Here is a 16,428-nt window from a genome sequence, read left to right on the forward strand (position 1 = left end):
ACCTGGCCTAGCTCATTGCTTTAAAGAACTTTTATAAAAAACAGATCTGCCTTTTCCTTCTGTAGCCAGCCTGGAAAGATCAACGGAAGGTGGGTTTTGGAGGAAGGGTAGTTGGAGGTGGAGGGACAGGGGCTATGGAAGATTACCTGCAAACCCTGGGCGGGACTGTGAGGCCAGGCGCCCCTCGCTCTACTCCCCCAGTGCGTGTGAAGGCCGCCCTCCCCCCCTCACACCACCCAGCACGGGCGCCGGGAGGAGGAGGTGGGGCAGGAGGGGCGCATGGTCCGCTGCGCGGGGCGGGGAGCGGGAGCCGTGGGAAGGAAGGGAAGGTTCCTGGCGCCCCGGGTGGGAAGTGGGGAGCTGAGGCGGTAGTGTGGGGAGAGCAAGGAGGGCTGCGCGGAAACGGAGCGGCAGGGCAGAGCGGGCCACAGCTGGGGGTTCGTGGAGGGCGAGGGAAGGGATTGGAGGGAGAGGCGTCTGGGGGAAAGTGGGGAGTGGGAGTGAGAGGGCGCACCTGGGCTGGGAGCGGAGGGCTGCGGTGGGATTTAGGCTGTGGTGGGGTCTGAGGGCGCAGGTGAGGGGTCTGCGGGGCGGAGCCGGAGTCGGAGGGAGGGATTGAGGCCCGAAGGCTGGGTTCCAGGTTCCAGCTCCGAGAGCCGGGAGGTGGGGCTGGGAGCCCCGGCTCGGCGATGCGGGTGCCCCTGGGCGCGCTGGCCGGCGCGGCGGCGCTGACCGGGGCGCTCAGTTTCGTGCTCCTGGCGGCCGCCATCGGCACGGACTTCTGGTACATCATCGACACCGAGCGGCTGGAGAGGAGCGGCCCGGGGGCGCAGGACCTGGCGGGGGCCGCCAACCGCAGCCAGCTCGAGCCTCTGAGCTCGCACTCCGGCCTCTGGCGGACCTGCAGGGGTAAGGGCGCACGCGGGACCCGGGCGGCGGGTGCCAACGCCCCCCGCGCGGTGCCCTGCTCTCTGGGGACCTGTTGCTTGGCGCGCACCCCTCCCGCAATCCCCAGAGCATCAAACGCGGTGTCTGGGGGCAAGGGGGGAAGGTCGCCAAGGGCCTGGGGTGCCGACGCCCTTCGGAGTGGTGCCCAGCTCAGCCCGGAGCTGCTCCAGCTCTCCGCACGCGCTCCCGGGTGGGGCGTCTCGGGCGGGCGCGGGGGCGAAGCCGCGGGCCGGGGTCTGAACTCCAGGGCCCCCGCCCACGATTCCTCCTCCCCATCCAGTCCAGAGCCCGTGCGCGCCGCTGATGAACCCCTTCTGGCAGGAGAACGTGACGGTCAGCGACTCGAGCCGACAACTTCTCAGTGAGTCCGGGGAGGGCGGGATGCGGGGAGAACCCCGGGTCTGGCCACCACTTTTGGAGCTCTTCTCCGAACAGCTGGCCGGGGCACTGCGGAGGGGGCGGCCGGGGCGGCCTCCGACACCTGGCGGGAGAAGACAGTGGGGTTAGGAGCAGGGGGCGGGGCCTCTCTTGTTCCACCTGTAATGTTGTATGGTTTAGGATTCATTCGACAAACGTTGATTGCAGGCTTTCTGCGCACCAGGCACCGTGTTGATGCTTAAGACCCAGGCCATGCTCTCAAGGAGCTCACAGACTAGCTGGGGTGGAAATACGAAGTTACATTTCAGAGTGACAAGCAGCATGATGAAGGGTGGGTGGGGTCCCGAGGAGACACCTAAAGCAGCCTGGGGAGCCTAATGTTGCAAAGAGAGGTCTCACCCCATAGACCAGAAGGCACACCCCAGGTCAACCTTATTTTTATCCTGCTGTTGAGAACAAGCGCTTGGCGGTGGCAGGGAAATGTCATAAATATTTGTTGAGTGATTCAAGGAAGGCAATTAGGAGGCAGAGAACAGCCCCCTCCCCCCAGGGCCCTTTGTGTCTGTCTTGGTCATGGCTGATTTCCTAAGGGCCGAGGACACTGCCTGGAGCTCAGTAGAGGTGTGAGGACTGAAGGCAAGAGAGCAAACTGGGGCTGGATAAACACTTGAGGAAGGAGGGAAATAAAGGTAATCATGCAATTCACCGAGGCTTGCAGCGGGCCAGACCTGGAGCTACATGCTTTTCATCTGTGTCTTCATTTTATCCCCACAGCCTCCCTCTGAAGTTATTATCATCTCCACTTGTATCTTCATTTTTGCAATGAGGAAACAGGCCCAGAGGAGGAAATGAAGGCTGAGTTCCATAGACCTTGAAAAATGTGGGCAATTTTTGATAGACTTACTGAGGCTTGTCCCTAGCATGGCCTGTAAGGGCTGCCAGGGCCCCTCGCCAACTCCATTCTCCCCTCTGCTCTCTCCTCTCCAGCTATGCTGGCCTTGTGCCAGTTCGTGGAACATGCCAAGTTTCCTTCTGCCACAGGGAATTTGCACATGCCACTTCCTTTACTGGAGTCTCCCTGCTCCCATCCTGCCAGCTTGACTTGATCAGCTCCTACTCCTAGTACAGGTTATATGACATTTTGGGGTTAACATTGGACTCCCTCATTAGACTGTGAGCTTCGTGTCTATCTTGCCACTGCGGAATTCCCAATGTTTAACGTAGAGCCTGGCATAGAGTAGGCCATGAGCCAAGGTCTGCTGAGCAGGTATGAGAGTGAATGCAGACTATATAATGGAAAGGTGGAGCTCAATATATGTTTGTTGAATGAATGAATGAGTAAATGAATGAACCAGAACTGTTTCTCTGAAGTCCAGTGGTGTGCTGGGAAATATTTAACAACTGGCTCTCTGGGGGAGAGGGAAGTCTTTTTTTTTTTTTTGTGAGGAAGATCAGCCCTGAGCTAACATCCATGCCAATCCTCCTCTTTTTGCTGAGGAAGACCGGATCTGAGGTAACATCTGTTGCCAATCCTCCTCCTTTTTCTCCCCAAACCCCCAGTAGATAGTTGTATGTCATAGTTGCACATCCTTCTACTTGCTGTATGTGGGACGCCGCCTCAGCATGGCCAGACAACCTGTGTGTCAGTGTGCGCCCGGGATCCGAACCCAGGCCGCCAGTAGTGGAGCGTGCACTTAACCGCTAAGCCGCGGGGCGAGCCCCGAGGGAAGTCTTGATTGGTAGCATTTGCTGATTTCTGTGGTGTAAATAGTCCCGCTGTGGTCAATTTCAAGCTATCACCATGTGTCGACTGGCTCACAAAATTCCTAAAAACCTAGCACTTGGCTCTTCGAGCTGATGCGATCCAGCTCCAGCACACCGTAGAGTCCCACAAGGGGCTCTCCCAGACACCTGGGACATGCAGGCGGCAGGAGAGGTGGGGTGCCAGGTGCTCTGTCCTGAGCCCCACGCTGCAATGGGAGGAACCTTGGGTGTTCTCAGAGCACTGTGTCAAGAGTCATCAAGAGTTCCTCCCTGTGAAGTGAGGGAGATGGGGGTCAAATCCCAGCTGGGACCCTTCCCAGGACACTCTGTGATCCTAGGAGAGGTGTCAACCTCTCTGAGCCTCCGTTTCCACGTCTACCAAAATGAGATGTCAAAACCATGAGGGAACGTGGTCAGGATTCCATGAACTAGCTGGATGGAAAAATCACACTTACCTGGGAGCTCACACAGTGCCTGGTTGTGGGATCTCGATGTTGCATGAAAGAATGATTTGATATAAAAGTGCTAGACACATTGTAAGTGCTCAGTAAACGTGAGTCCCCTTTACCACTCCTTCCAGCCTCTTTATAGATGCAGTCACATCTGTGGAGTGCTGAGCCTTTGCTGGCCTGGGGGCTGGCATTCAGCCATTTATCATGCCTAGGGGAAAATGGGATGGCTATCTGCATTCGGCACTGGTCTGGCTTCTTTGTGAAACTTGACAATGTAACCACCCTGTGTGCTCCAGGATTTTGAGAAACAGGCAAAACTCACATCCAGAGTCTGTTCATCTGTTCACCCTCGGACCTAGGTCTAACCCCAGCTTCACTGCCAACTGGGCATGTGGCCTGAGTCAGGTTCCTATACCTCTCTGATCCTCAGTCCCTTCACGGGCAAAATGAGGATAACTGTCTTCTCTTTTCATCAGGATATTGTGAGAATATCGGGGGAGTGTGTTTAAGGAGCCTCAGGCAGTGCCTGGCCCCGTAAGTGCGCCTTAAGTGGTGGCTGCTATCATTACCATGAAATCATCCATGAAAGAGAGCAGGCTGCCCCTTCAGACTGCGTGCTCGCTGCTGGCTGCTTCACCCCCAGAGAGAGCTTTTTCCCAGAATCTCTTTCTCCCCAGAATGAACTTTGAATCTTGTCCCAGCTCTTCTATTATCTGAAGGTGTCTCATTCCTTTAAGGACCTGCTGCAGAGGCTGCAGAGGAGGGAGGCCGGTGGACAAGCAGCATGTTCTCCGAGTCAGCCTCCTAGACAAATCCTCGAGAACCCTTGATTTTTCCTCTAAGAAAATCCGAGCAGGCAGACCGCCTCAGTGCCCAATAAAAATCCGCCTTGCTGGGATGTTTTCTCTTCCAGATTAGCTCTGGGGACGCTGTGGGTTTGGTTCCTTGCCTAGGGACTGGAATTATTTTTGTGGGGGGGGGGGGTCATCAAATTCAGCCCAGTGTAGGTAAAAGAGCCACGGTCTAGAACCAACCAGGCTGGCAGAATCAGCCAGGAGTCTTCTGGTGGCAAGTGACAGACGCTCAGATCAAACTTGTTTAAACCAGAAGGAGTTCCTGGTCCATGTGACTGAAAAGCTGGAACCTGTTGGGATCCAGAAAGCTAAACTCATTTTCTTTCTTCTCCCCTCTGGGCCTGGCTTCTGTGTGGGTTCTGCTTCCAATTAAATCCTCTCCAGTCTTAGCAACCCAAGCAGGAGACCGTTCTATTTCCCCATAATTCTGCAAAACCTCCAAAGGCCTCTCATTGGACCAGATTGGATCACATGCCCAGGCCTGAGCCAATCACTGTGGCGGAGCGGATAGGATGTGCTGATTGGCCAGGCTGAGTCATGCGCCACGTATAACAAGGGGTGGCTGATGGAGTCAGCCAGATCATAGATAAGGGCCCAGCTCTTCCCAGCTGTGTATTCCCACGAGCTCTCTGCTTCCATAAACCGGCTGCTTTGAGATGACATGAGATCATGTCAGCCAAGCACCCAGCACAAGACGCTGTGCAAAGTAGGAGGTCAATTAACATCTCCCCCTCCTGCTTGAAGTCATATTGCTTCCCTGAGCCTCAGGCTTCTCATCTGTAAAATGGAGCTGATCTTCACAACAATCCCATGAGGCACGTACTGTTATTATCATCCTCATTTTTCAAATGAGGACGCTGAGGCACAGAGAGTTTAGGTAGGTCACCAAAGTTTGCACAGTAGCTGGTCGATCCAGGATTCGAACCCAGGCAGTTTCTACCCTTTTAGAAGGAGGCTACATCGAGTATGATTTCAGCATAATGTGAGTGTGCTAAGACCAGAGGCCATGGCAGTGCAGAGGAGGAGCGCCTAGCCTGTTTCTTGGGTTCAGAGTCCCCCATCGTACCTTGCTCCCTTCAGACAGGGAACCAGAGACCTGCGTCACGAGAAGGAACAGCAAGTGCAGAGCTGTGAGGCAGGACCAAGTGTGGTGTGTTCCAGAGACAGCCGGAGGCTGGTGTTTCTGCAGGGTAGTGCAGAGAGCATGTCTTAGATGTACCTTGTGTCCTCTCCACGCCTTACCTCAGCCCATCTCCCCAGAGCCCGGGAGGAAAGTCAGGCTGGTCACCCCGCAGATAAGCACACCGACCCAGACGGGTCAAACACTGGCCCGACACAGCACTTGAGTGGCAGAGGCTGGACGGCGGGCCAGTGGCCCGGCCTGGCTGTCTTGTGAGGAGGCTAGGTTGGAAAATCACAGGGTTGGGTTTCCAGTGTTTCTGGGGGCTGGGCTGTTGCAGTGGCGTGGAAAATTAAAACCAGCCCTCCCACGATGCCTGGTGCAGATCACAAGAGTGGAGGTGGCGGGGGACAGAAATGAAGGGCTCGGGGACATAATGGCATTAAGAGGCTGTGTGGGCCCAGGAGGGAATTCTTATTGTGATTTATGCTCAGCTGGGCTACGGGCCGGGAGGGATGCAGCGGGAGCCTGGGGTCTCTCATCTCAGGGCGTGCAGGCCTGGGCTTCAGGCTGCCTCTTGGGGAGCCCGTTGAAAGTCAAGTACACACTTCAAACTAAAAAAATATATATATATTCAAAGTAATTCCCCTTCTTGGTGTCTACCATGTGAAGCTTCTAAGAAGAGGTTGCCCGTACTATTTTTGTAACAGTGGAGAACAAGATACAACCTCAGTGCCCATGGGTGGAGACGTGGCTAAACATTTACATGTGGTATATGGAATATTACGTCGTCTGTAAAAAGAGTATACTAATGGATAGAACGCTGCGATACACAGTGGATTGAAGACAGCGAGTTACAGAGGGTAATGGGCAGTGTGATGGCATTTGTTACCCCTTCCTCCAAATTCCCGGTAGTCTGTCTTTTCTGTGGGTATGTGCCAACATTTGAAGATGCTCCTTGCTCCTTTATTTTATATGCCATTAAGAGAGAAACAACACAGCCAATTATAATGTGGATGGTCAAACATATCCTGTTTTCAGTATGTTAAGGTGTGACCAGGTGTGCATCTTAGAATTAGAGAAATAGGTAAATATATAGGAAAATACGTAAATATATGGAAAAAATACTGGAGGGATGTGCATCAGCATTCATGGAGGTTCACTCTGGGAGGAGAGGAAGAAAGAGGAGTTGAGGTGGTGGCCACGTGGGTCTTGCTTTAAGTTTTTTCTAAGAATGTTACCACGTGTTGCTATAAAACAAGCCCTGAAAGGACTGCCCGCATGGTTGGATTTCTCCTTAGTGTGGCTCATGGAACTCTCTACGGCCCCTGCCTACCTCTCCAGCTGCAGGAGCTGAGACATGTGTGTGCTGCCAGGTATCTCATGCTTTGGGGTCTTGGCACATTCTGTCCTCTCTTGTAGGAAACCCACCCCCACCTCTCAGCCCTCTCTGACCTCCGGGTCTCAGCTGAGTCCTCCCCACTCCCTAAGCCCTTCCTAACTTCCAGGCTGGGTCAAGCACCCCTCATCTGCAGTCCCACCACCCCTTTGGCAATCTCCTTTGTTGTTCTGTTCCACCTCTGACACTTCATAGCCGTTCCATCTTAAGCAACTGATATAAGTACCTTGAACTTCAGTTTTTCTCATCTGTGAAATGGAAATTAAAAACTCCTACCTGGTAGAGCCTAAGTTACTTGAGGTCAAGAAACAATTATTTTCACATTCAGTGTTCACAACAGCTTGGCCAAGTCAGAGCCCAGGTCCAGCTGACAGGTGAGGGAAGAGGCTTTCGAGAGAGATGTCCTTTGCGTGGTAAGAAGCGGAGGCAGGATTTGAACCCAGGTCTTTGCTTGTAGAGCTCTGCTCTTCCCGTATCACAACAATGCGTCTCGGAGATCATGATGATAACCAAGATGCAGCCCCCGTCCTCCAGGGGACTATGTTCTGGTGACAACAGGCCCAAGGACAGATATTTACAAAAATTAAAAAATCCCCTATCTTGCCAGGCGTCATAGGACTGAATATCTCTGAGCGCTTCCTGGAGTCTCAGAGTCACATTGACAAGGTTTGAAAATAAAGACCGTGACATTTTCCCCTTTGGGAAATGTTCCTGAGACTTTCTCCTTTTGTCAGAGCTTTTGATGTTTCTGAAGAAAGACGCATCCCTGCTGTCTGTAAGAGCAGGACTATTACTTCACTAGCCAGGCTGGGGCTTCCTGACCTGACAGCATTCTGGAAGCCTGGTTTTCCATCGAGCGGTTCTTTGAACTATGTGATAATGGAGCGGCCACAAACACAGTTCTCCTTGGCGTGAACATCTTGGCTTCTTTCTGGGTTTGCTGTTTCCTTTACTTGCAACAAAGCATTTTTGAGTCGAAAAGATCTCTCGTACTAGGGCACACATTTGCCCTTGGTGAAACACTGACTGGTCAACATTATTATCATTATTAATTCTATGTAGTCATCTCAGCTATCATCTGTTGAGATCCTGCTGGAAACACTCTAGTGGATTGGAAGATGTCACCCCCAAAAAGATAGGTCCACGTCCTAACCCCTGGTACCTGTGAATGTGACCTGATTTGCAAAAAGGGTCTTTGCAGATGTTATTAAGGGTCTTGAGATGGGATGATCTTGGATAAACCAGGTGGGCCCTAAATCCTATGACAAGCGTCCTTATAAGAAAAATAGCATCACAAGGGAGTGAAAAGAGAGCGGCATGAAGATGGAGGTAGAGATTGGAGCGATGCTGCCGCAAGCCAAGGAACCTCCCGGGTTGCTGGCAACCGCCGGGGAGCTGGAGGAGGCAGAAGGATCCTCCCCTGGAGCCTCCGGAGGGAGTGCGGTCCTGCCGACACCTTGATTTTGGACTTTTGGCCTCCAAAACTGTGGGAGGATAAACTCCGGCTGCTTCGATGCCCTCTGGTTTGCAGTAATTTGTGACAGCCGCCCAAGAAAACTAATGCAACCACCTATCCAATGAAGCGCCCCCCCACCCACTGCTCACCCCGTTTTTCCGCTGCATCATACTTATTTCCTTTGTGACGCATCTCAGTCTGTAATTATCTCCTTTGTTTCCTTGCTAGTCCATCTCCTGCACTGGACTGTGATCCCCATAAGAGCAGGGACCTCGTCCACTGCGGTAACCTCAGGCTCTGTGGTAGAGTTTGGTGCTCATCGGGGGCCCATGGATATTTGTTTCTGAGTGAGATGTGGTTGGAGACGGGTACAACTCCAAGCAGAACAGAAATCAGAATCAATATTCACGTCCCAAGACTGCAGTCCTGAAAAATCAAAAAATAACAGAGACTAAGGCACACGCACAAAAAAAAGCTAAACCCAATTTCAGCAGGAGATTTTACAACTCTCCCACGGGGAACCTGTTCTTACCCAGACATTTAATTGAACGCGTACGTCGAGTCAGCTCGCAGCATGTCTGGGGAACGCACACGCGGGGCCACCAGGGCTGAACCCACTCCAGGAAACCTCATTAATTTCTAAATGAGAAACGATTTCATTTCTCAGCCATAGTCTGGAGGCGATGCTTTGCAGATCTTACAGGACCAGGTCTCCACACTAGCTGTTGTGCTTCCTTGCCCAAGATTCTTCCTTAACAAAGAAAGGAAGGCAGGAAGGAAGGGAGGACGGAAGGAAGACCACCGGTATCGTCCTCTATAACCACATTTTATCCTGTGACTGTCCTGGGAGGGAGATAGTTCTTGTTTCCTTGACCCGCCAAGGCTGGTGGTATTTACAGGGTCGAAGACAAAGTGATTTGGTCACAATGAAGGTCAGACTGAATTATTATCATCATCGTCTTTATTATTGTCAGAGCTGTGATTTATTTAGTACTTACCCTACGGGACATGGCACTAAACATCTTACACTGCCCCACATTGCCCTGTTATTTTCACACACATTGTTCGTGCAATAATACTGTGAGGCACGTATTATGACCTTCATCTCATAGATGGGGAATGGAGGTTCTGAGGCATTAAGTGATGCCCAATGTCCCACAGTCAGAGCCCAAATTCAAATGCAGAGCATCTCGCTCTGAAGTCCATATTTTTAACAACTGTGAGGTCTTCTCTCAAGCTTCCTTGGTTTCTTTGTTATTTCTTAGAAACTGCCATATTTTTTTGCCTTAGAGTCACACTGTCTAGCTCTTAATTAGTTAATTAGGTCAACAAATACCCATTGACCACTCACGTATCCTCGGAGCTCTACTAGAAACTCAGGGATGAAACTGTACAAGAGGAGACAAGATCTCCCTCATCAAGGAGCTCACTGCTTAACAGGTGAGACAGAAAACTGACAAGATGCCTCCAATGCCAGGTAACAAATACCAGGATGGGGTGACCGTGGGGAGCTGAGGGGGCACAGAGCTGGAGCACTTGACTGTGTGGAGAGTGGTGGACGTGGGCAGGGAAGACTTCCCAGAAGAAGTGGTGCTTAGCTTGCTCCGAAGGATGAGAAGAAAGTATTTGTTTTCATGCCTACGTCGTTGCCAAAAAGATTTAAAGAAGCTCCGTGCCCAGCTCATGGTAAATGACCAATAAATATTTGGTGAATGAATGACTGGTGAAAAAGAGCTTTGCAATTGTTTCCCTTTCTGCTTTGGCTGCCAGGTAGCTCAGAGTCAAAGTGGTGACAAATGTTTAGATGTTGAGAGCCCAGATGTCCTCCATTCCTCTTCCCTCCCCCTGCCACCATTGGTCTTGACTTTCATGTAATTCATTCTTTTCTACGTCCTGATTTTGTAATGTAAGTTCTAATCTTGCCTTGTAATGTAATGTACCTCTGACTAACAAGACACCTGGGATTTGGGGACAGGAGAGGGGTAGGGGATCGAATGTTGGTGGCAGACTTTTATGGGATGTTCTGTCTCTGGCCTCCCTCTCCCCTGCTCATCTCCCGCCTATCTCTGTTCTCAGCTCACCCAGGGGAACTGAATTTCAAATATCAATGGAACTCAGTGTAGCAAATGTTCCGCACCTGAGTGATGGGTTGCCAGGGAGAGTGATGGGCAGGAGCCTGTGGGGGAGGAGAAGACCCAGCCTGGCCTTGCCTGGGAGGTGGAGCCCCGGGGAGCCTGGGCAGGCAGAGAGCGGACCAGAGGGAGGTCTGCATGTGGAGGAGGAGAGGCGAGTTGGGTCTTTAGAAAATACTGTCTTGGGAGCAGAGGATGCTTTCAGGGGCTGAGAAGAGAGTGGCTGAGCATGCTTGGGGCAGGTGGCCTTCCAGGATATGAATTTCCTGCATCCTTGCTGGCTTTGCTCCCTGCTGAATCCCTGTAACCGATGGGGTGCTGGATAAACACTTGTTGACTGACTATCGCCTCTGTCCTCTGGGGAAGCCACGCTTTCCTTCGTGCCTTACTACAGCTCAACCCCTTCTGAGAAGACTTTCTCAAACACCTGGCTGGCTTAAGTCCCCACTCTGAGCTCACTCTCTGTTCCAATAATAATGGTACCACACTGACACCCCAGCGCAGACCTCCCGCAGGGCTCTGGTCTACCATGGACAACTGTCTCTGACGTCTCTGCTTGGAGTGTAACAGCGTCTCACACTGAACAAGCCCTGACACCCACGCCGACCCCACTCTTCCTCCCTCATCTTCCCCATCTCGGTGGACGGCGGCTCATCCCTCCGGGGGCTCAGGCGCCAGATCTCCGAATCTCGCTCCCTCGTCAGAGCTGGTGCTTGTTTCACCTTCAAAACGTGCCTGGAATCGGACCACTTCTCCCTGCCCCACTGCTGCCATCCTGGTCCAGGCCGCCCTCGTCCCTTACCAGGGTTATTGCAATAATCCCCCGACGGTCCTCGCCCTTCCAGCCTGGTCCATTGTATTTGTTTTCTCGGGCTGATGAGAAGTTACTGCAAGCTTGGTGGTTTAAGACAACAGGAATTTGTTCTCTCACAGTTTTGCAGGTCAGAAGAAATTGAGGTGTCCGCAGGTTTGGTCCTTCTGGAGGCCCCGAGGGAGAATCCGTCCCATGCCTCTCTCCTGGCTTCTGGTGGCCGCCGTCCATCCTGGGCGTTCCTTGGCTTGTGGACGTGTCACTCCAATCTCTGCCTCCATCTTTGCCTGACTTCCTCCTCTGTGTCTCCTCTTTCCCTCCTAAGGACACTGGTCATTGGATGTAGGGACCCCTCTAATCCAGGATGATCTCATCTGGACACGCTTAACATAATTATCTGCAAAGAATCTTGTCCCAAACGAGGTCATGTTTGCAGGTTCCAGCTGGACATGAGTTTGGCAGCCACCTTCCGATCCGCTACACCCTCTGCTGTCTGCTCTCAACATAGCACCAGATTGACTCAGAAACTGAAGTGAAATCTGATTCTTCTGCCCCAGTCTGTCCAGTGGCCCCGTCTCATTCAGAGAGAAGGTCAAACTCTCCCCAGTGGCTTGAGAGCCCCACGTGTCTGCTGTCCCTCTCTCCCTGCACGTCCTCCGTCATTCCCCTCCCTCCCTCCTCGCCGCCCTCAGGGACTTCCCGGTGCCCCCATCTCACCAGGCACATACTCTGCACCTGCTCCTCCTCGGCCTGCAACCTCTCCCTTCTTGCTCCTAATTCGGCTTGGCCGCCTCCCTCACCTCCTTCAGGTCTTTGCTGGAGCGTCACTTCCTCAGTGGAGCCCTAGCCCTAGCCCCCTCCCTGCATTATTCATCCCCCATGCATTTGTCACCGTCTCTCAACTTTGTCACGTATTGATTTGTCCACTGCCTGACTCCTCTAGCTAGAACATCAGCCCCATGAGGGCAGGAGTCTAATGTATTTGCTACTGAATCCACCGTGCAGAGAACAGCACCCAGCAGTATGCACGCAATAAACCTGTGCTGCGTGAATAAGTGAATGAACAATAATCCCTACCTCGCAGAGTGCATGAGAATTAAGAGAGATGATGCTTATACAGTGCAAAGCCTGGCACAGATGAGCCTCAATACTGTTGTTATTATTGTTATTATTATCATTAGAAGTAGTAGCAGTACCAATGGTGTTAATTTTTTCCCCCAGTGTTTTGGTGCTGGCCCATAGGAGACGCTCAGTAAATGTTTGTTGACTGACTGAAGGATGTTAGTAACCCTTCTCTGCCTGCTGTGCTATCTCTTCCAAGCCATGCACGGGACGTTTGTGATTCTGCTGCCGCTCAGCCTGATCCTGATGGTTTTTGGGGGGATGACAGGGTTTCTGAGCTTCCTCCTCCGAGCCTCCCTCCCCCTGCTGCTCACGGGGATCCTCTTCATCTTTGGAGGTAGGTGCTCTCCCTGTGCCCGAACCCTCAGCAGGGGAGGGATGGGGTCCCCTCGCCTCTCTGGGCCTCAGTTTCCCCATCTGTGTTATCACAGCTGGAAGGGATGAGTGGTTTCCAGCCCAGGGTCCCAGGGTCTGTGGTCCCGAGAGAGAAGCCGAGCGGGGAGCAGGTTCTGAGAATCATTTTCAGGATTTCACCAAAGAAGCCACGTCGAGATGGCTTGGCGTCAGGGCTGTGGGCTGGGGGAGACCCTCCCTCGGCCACTGTCCCTCTCTCGGGCCCCCTGCCGTCTGACGGAGATTGCTTTAATCTATTATAAAACAGGCAATGCCTGGGTTCATAGCCTTTGGCGCTCCAGAGGCTTTCAAAGATGGGCTCCGGCCGCTGGCTGGTTGTTCTCAGGCCTCCCTACTTCCTATGCGCTTGAAATGGTCCCTCCTTAAAAACAAACAGGAGCAGTGATGACACACGCTGGGAATCCACGGGGGGAAAAGTCAAAGGAGCGTCTGGAGCTGAAAATGTCGCGAGGCTCTGATCTCCTCCACCCGCCCACTATTATTACTAATATTGGCAGTACTGGTTCACCAATGACTGAGTCCCCAAACCAGCACCGCCCAGTGGAACTTTCTGCTGTGGGGATGAGTTCTCTACCTGCGCTGTGCCGTGGGGGGGCCACGAACCAACCTACAGAGCACTTGACATGTGCCGGGTGTCAGTGAGGGCGAGTTGTTCATTTAAATTAAGTTTAAGTAGGCACGTGTGGCCGGTGCCTGCAGGACTGGACAGCGCAGCTCTGATCCCATATCTGTGGAGACCCAGCGTGTGCCGGGCGCGTTCTGGCTGCTGGGGCGTCCAGGACGGGCCCCCTGGAGCTCGCAGCCCATCGGGGGAGACAGATGTTAGTGAAGTCATTTCAGAAACGAATGCGGAATTGCAGTTCTGACCTGGGCAGGGATGGAGGGCTGTGTGGTGCTGTGGGGTCACAGGGGGACTTGACCTGCTCAGGGAGGTCCCGGAATGGACACATGAGCTGAGATATGGGGATGGTTAGGAGTTACCGATGGCACGAGGGGAAAGGAAGGGAGGGTGCACCGGGCGGAGGGAGGAGCCTGGGCAAAGGCCCGGAGGTGGAGGGAGCGTGGACCCCAGAAGAGGCCAGTGTGGCCGGGCCGGGCGAGGAGGGAGGGCAGTGCCGGGCGTGGGGGGTGGGGGGACCGGGGAGGTGGGGAGCGTGGGTGTTGATCCTCTCCTTTCGCTTCCCCTGCAGCCTTGGTGACTCTCGCTGGCATCAGCGTCTACATCGCGTATTCGGCTGCCGCTTTCCAGGAGGCCCTGTGTCTCCTGGAGGAGAAGGCCCTGCTGGACGAGGTGGACATCCGCTTCGGCTGGTCCCTGGCCCTGGGCTGGATCAGCTTCGTCGCCGAGCTGCTCACGGGGGTGGCCTTCCTGGCGGCAGCCCGCGTGCTCAGCCTGAGGCGGAGCCAGGACCAGGCCGTGTGAGCCCGATGTCTGGTCGTGGTGGGAGGGAGGGGCGTGGCCGGGGGCCTCATGGACCCATCTCAGTGGGCTGCGGCCTCCTCTTCCTCAGAGGCCACCAGCGGAGGCCAGGGGCCAACCTGAGAGCTGCTGTGGACTGAGCTCCCGGCCGGCCGTCATCTCAGTGCCACCTGTGCTGCCTGTGTGCTGTGTGTCCATGCACGTGTGTGTCCGTGTGGGCTGGAGGGGGCCCGAGGGACTGCAGAACCCAGGAAATAACAGAAGCAACCCCTTCATCAGAAACAGAACTTCACACATTGCGGCCTCCATGTGCCTCCTCTGGCTTCATTTCATCCTCACCCCCGCCCTTTGGATCAGCTCCTCTTTGTTGAGGAGATGGAGGACCAGAGAGGTTAGGTAAGTTGGGCAAAGGCACACAGCGAGCTAGTAGCATATTCCTCACTCCAAGAACAGTGCTCTCTCCTTTATCACAGCTTTTCTGAGCAGCTTCATGCTGCAGTGTGGGTACTGTGAGTGGAGGAGGCTCCATGTCAGATGCTGGGCCTCGTGCTTCACACGACCTGGAACCTGGGTGGCAGTGCACAGTGGGAGACCCCGGGGGAAGACAGCAGAGATCCGGGCTTCTCAGCAGCCGGGTGGTGGAAGTTTCCTCCCTCACCTTGGCCTGGCTCACACTTGTCCTGTCCGGAGTTCTGAACCTCGACAGAAGAGTTTCACTTCTGTGGTCGTTCTCGGCCATCAGGGGCTCGCTCTTGAAACACGGAACAGAGTCAGCGCAGAGAGGAAGGCCCCTCTGGAACGTCAGGTGGTCAGTGTGCTGGTCCCCTTATGTGTCATTTCACGATTGTCCAGAGGCCTCCATGTGGGGAGGAAGAACAGTCAGGTGCTCACAGTTAGCAAGAAGGGCAGTCAGCAAACTTGCAATTCACCAGACAGAGCGATCAGCAAACTCACCTGCAGAGGAAGAATTATCGCACGCTCCCACTTAGTCGAGAGGAATAATCCTCAAAAACACAATCATGACTCCAGGAGGCTGGTCTTTGCACTTAGTCTTCAATCCAAATGCCAAATGTCTGCTGAAGGCGCCCTCGATCCTGTGATAAGAGTAATTTGCACATGAAAGTGTTGACTGAGCCCAGTTCCCTGGGATAAAGCCCAGGCTGGTGAGATTTAAACACAGTGGGAAGTGCATGAACAGAGTCATCTGCTGAGTCCTCCAGCGTCCCTTGAGTAAGGTCTACATACTGGCATCAGTAGGTCTCAACCCGAATTGCCCACTGGAATCACGGGGGAACTTAAAAAATGCCTGGTCCCACCTCAGGCCAATTAAATGGCAGTTTCTCGGAGTGGGGTCCGAGCATCAGCAGCTTGCGAAAGTGCTCTGGTTACCCTAACATGCAGCCAGAGTGGAGATGAGCTTCCACCCAGCCGGACGCTCGTGTGTGACTTTATAACCACAGAAAAAGGTTATATATGTTGTATATGTATAAAACCTGTTGTGCTTTTCTCAACTCCACAAGAGGTTGCACTTGAAAAAATCTTGAGAAGGAGAGTGGCCTGCTGTTTGGCTTATACCAGTGTGTCTCAAGTTTATGGGGATCTTATGAAAATGCAGCCTCTGACTCAGTAGGTTGGGGGTGGGGCCAGCGATTCTGCATCTCTAACAAGCTGTGAGTAGGGAGGGTTTTCACACACACACACATACACTGACTTCTGTCCTCCTTCAAAGCAGTGGGGTTTTTCAGTTGCTTCTGCACCAGCAAAGTGGTCTGTACTCAGTCATGGGCCGAGTCCTGGTGACGGTATTACAGCTCTTCTTCTGTGACATAATGACACACCATAGCAGCTGTGTGGCCTTGGTGGGTCGGGGAGGGTGCCCAGCTCCTGGCCCTGTTGGCACTGAGTGCTCTCCTGGGAAGCCGTGGCTTCCTTTTGGGTGAAAATAACTCTGGGTGTGATGTAGGCTTTTTGTAGTGTGGGTGGTGGGGTAGGTCTAGGACATGAAGCTGGAAGATTCCCATGAGTTGGTCAATTGACAGGACAATCTTCAGGGACTTATCATATCCCTCCTTCCTCCCCCAGAAACTTCCATCCTCCTTTCATCCTGGTATTCGGCCCATGGAGATGGGGGTCTCCAAAGTGGCTGCACATCTGAACC

The 16,428-nt window shown here is 53.4% G+C and overlaps 1 protein-coding gene across 2 annotated transcripts; it reads left to right on the forward strand.

Moving 5' to 3' along the window:
- Positions 1–689: 689 nt before the first annotated feature.
- Positions 690–14,279, forward strand: TMEM114 (transmembrane protein 114). Of its 2 annotated transcripts, XM_058570097.1 has the most exons (4): positions 690–909; positions 1,229–1,309; positions 12,636–12,773; positions 14,041–14,279. In XM_058570097.1, exons 1-4 carry the CDS (start codon positions 690–692, stop codon positions 14,271–14,273), a joined length of 672 nt encoding a protein of 223 aa, XP_058426080.1. In that variant the 3' UTR covers positions 14,274–14,279. The 2 variants fall into 2 exon arrangements, with proteins under 2 accessions (XP_058426080.1, XP_058426081.1); XM_058570098.1 differs by lacking the exon at positions 12,636–12,773.
- Positions 14,280–16,428: the final 2,149 nt, after the last annotated feature.

This window comes from Diceros bicornis, chromosome 26 (assembly GCF_020826845.1).
Source record: "Diceros bicornis minor isolate mBicDic1 chromosome 26, mDicBic1.mat.cur, whole genome shotgun sequence".
Lineage (NCBI taxonomy): Eukaryota > Metazoa > Chordata > Mammalia > Perissodactyla > Rhinocerotidae > Diceros > Diceros bicornis.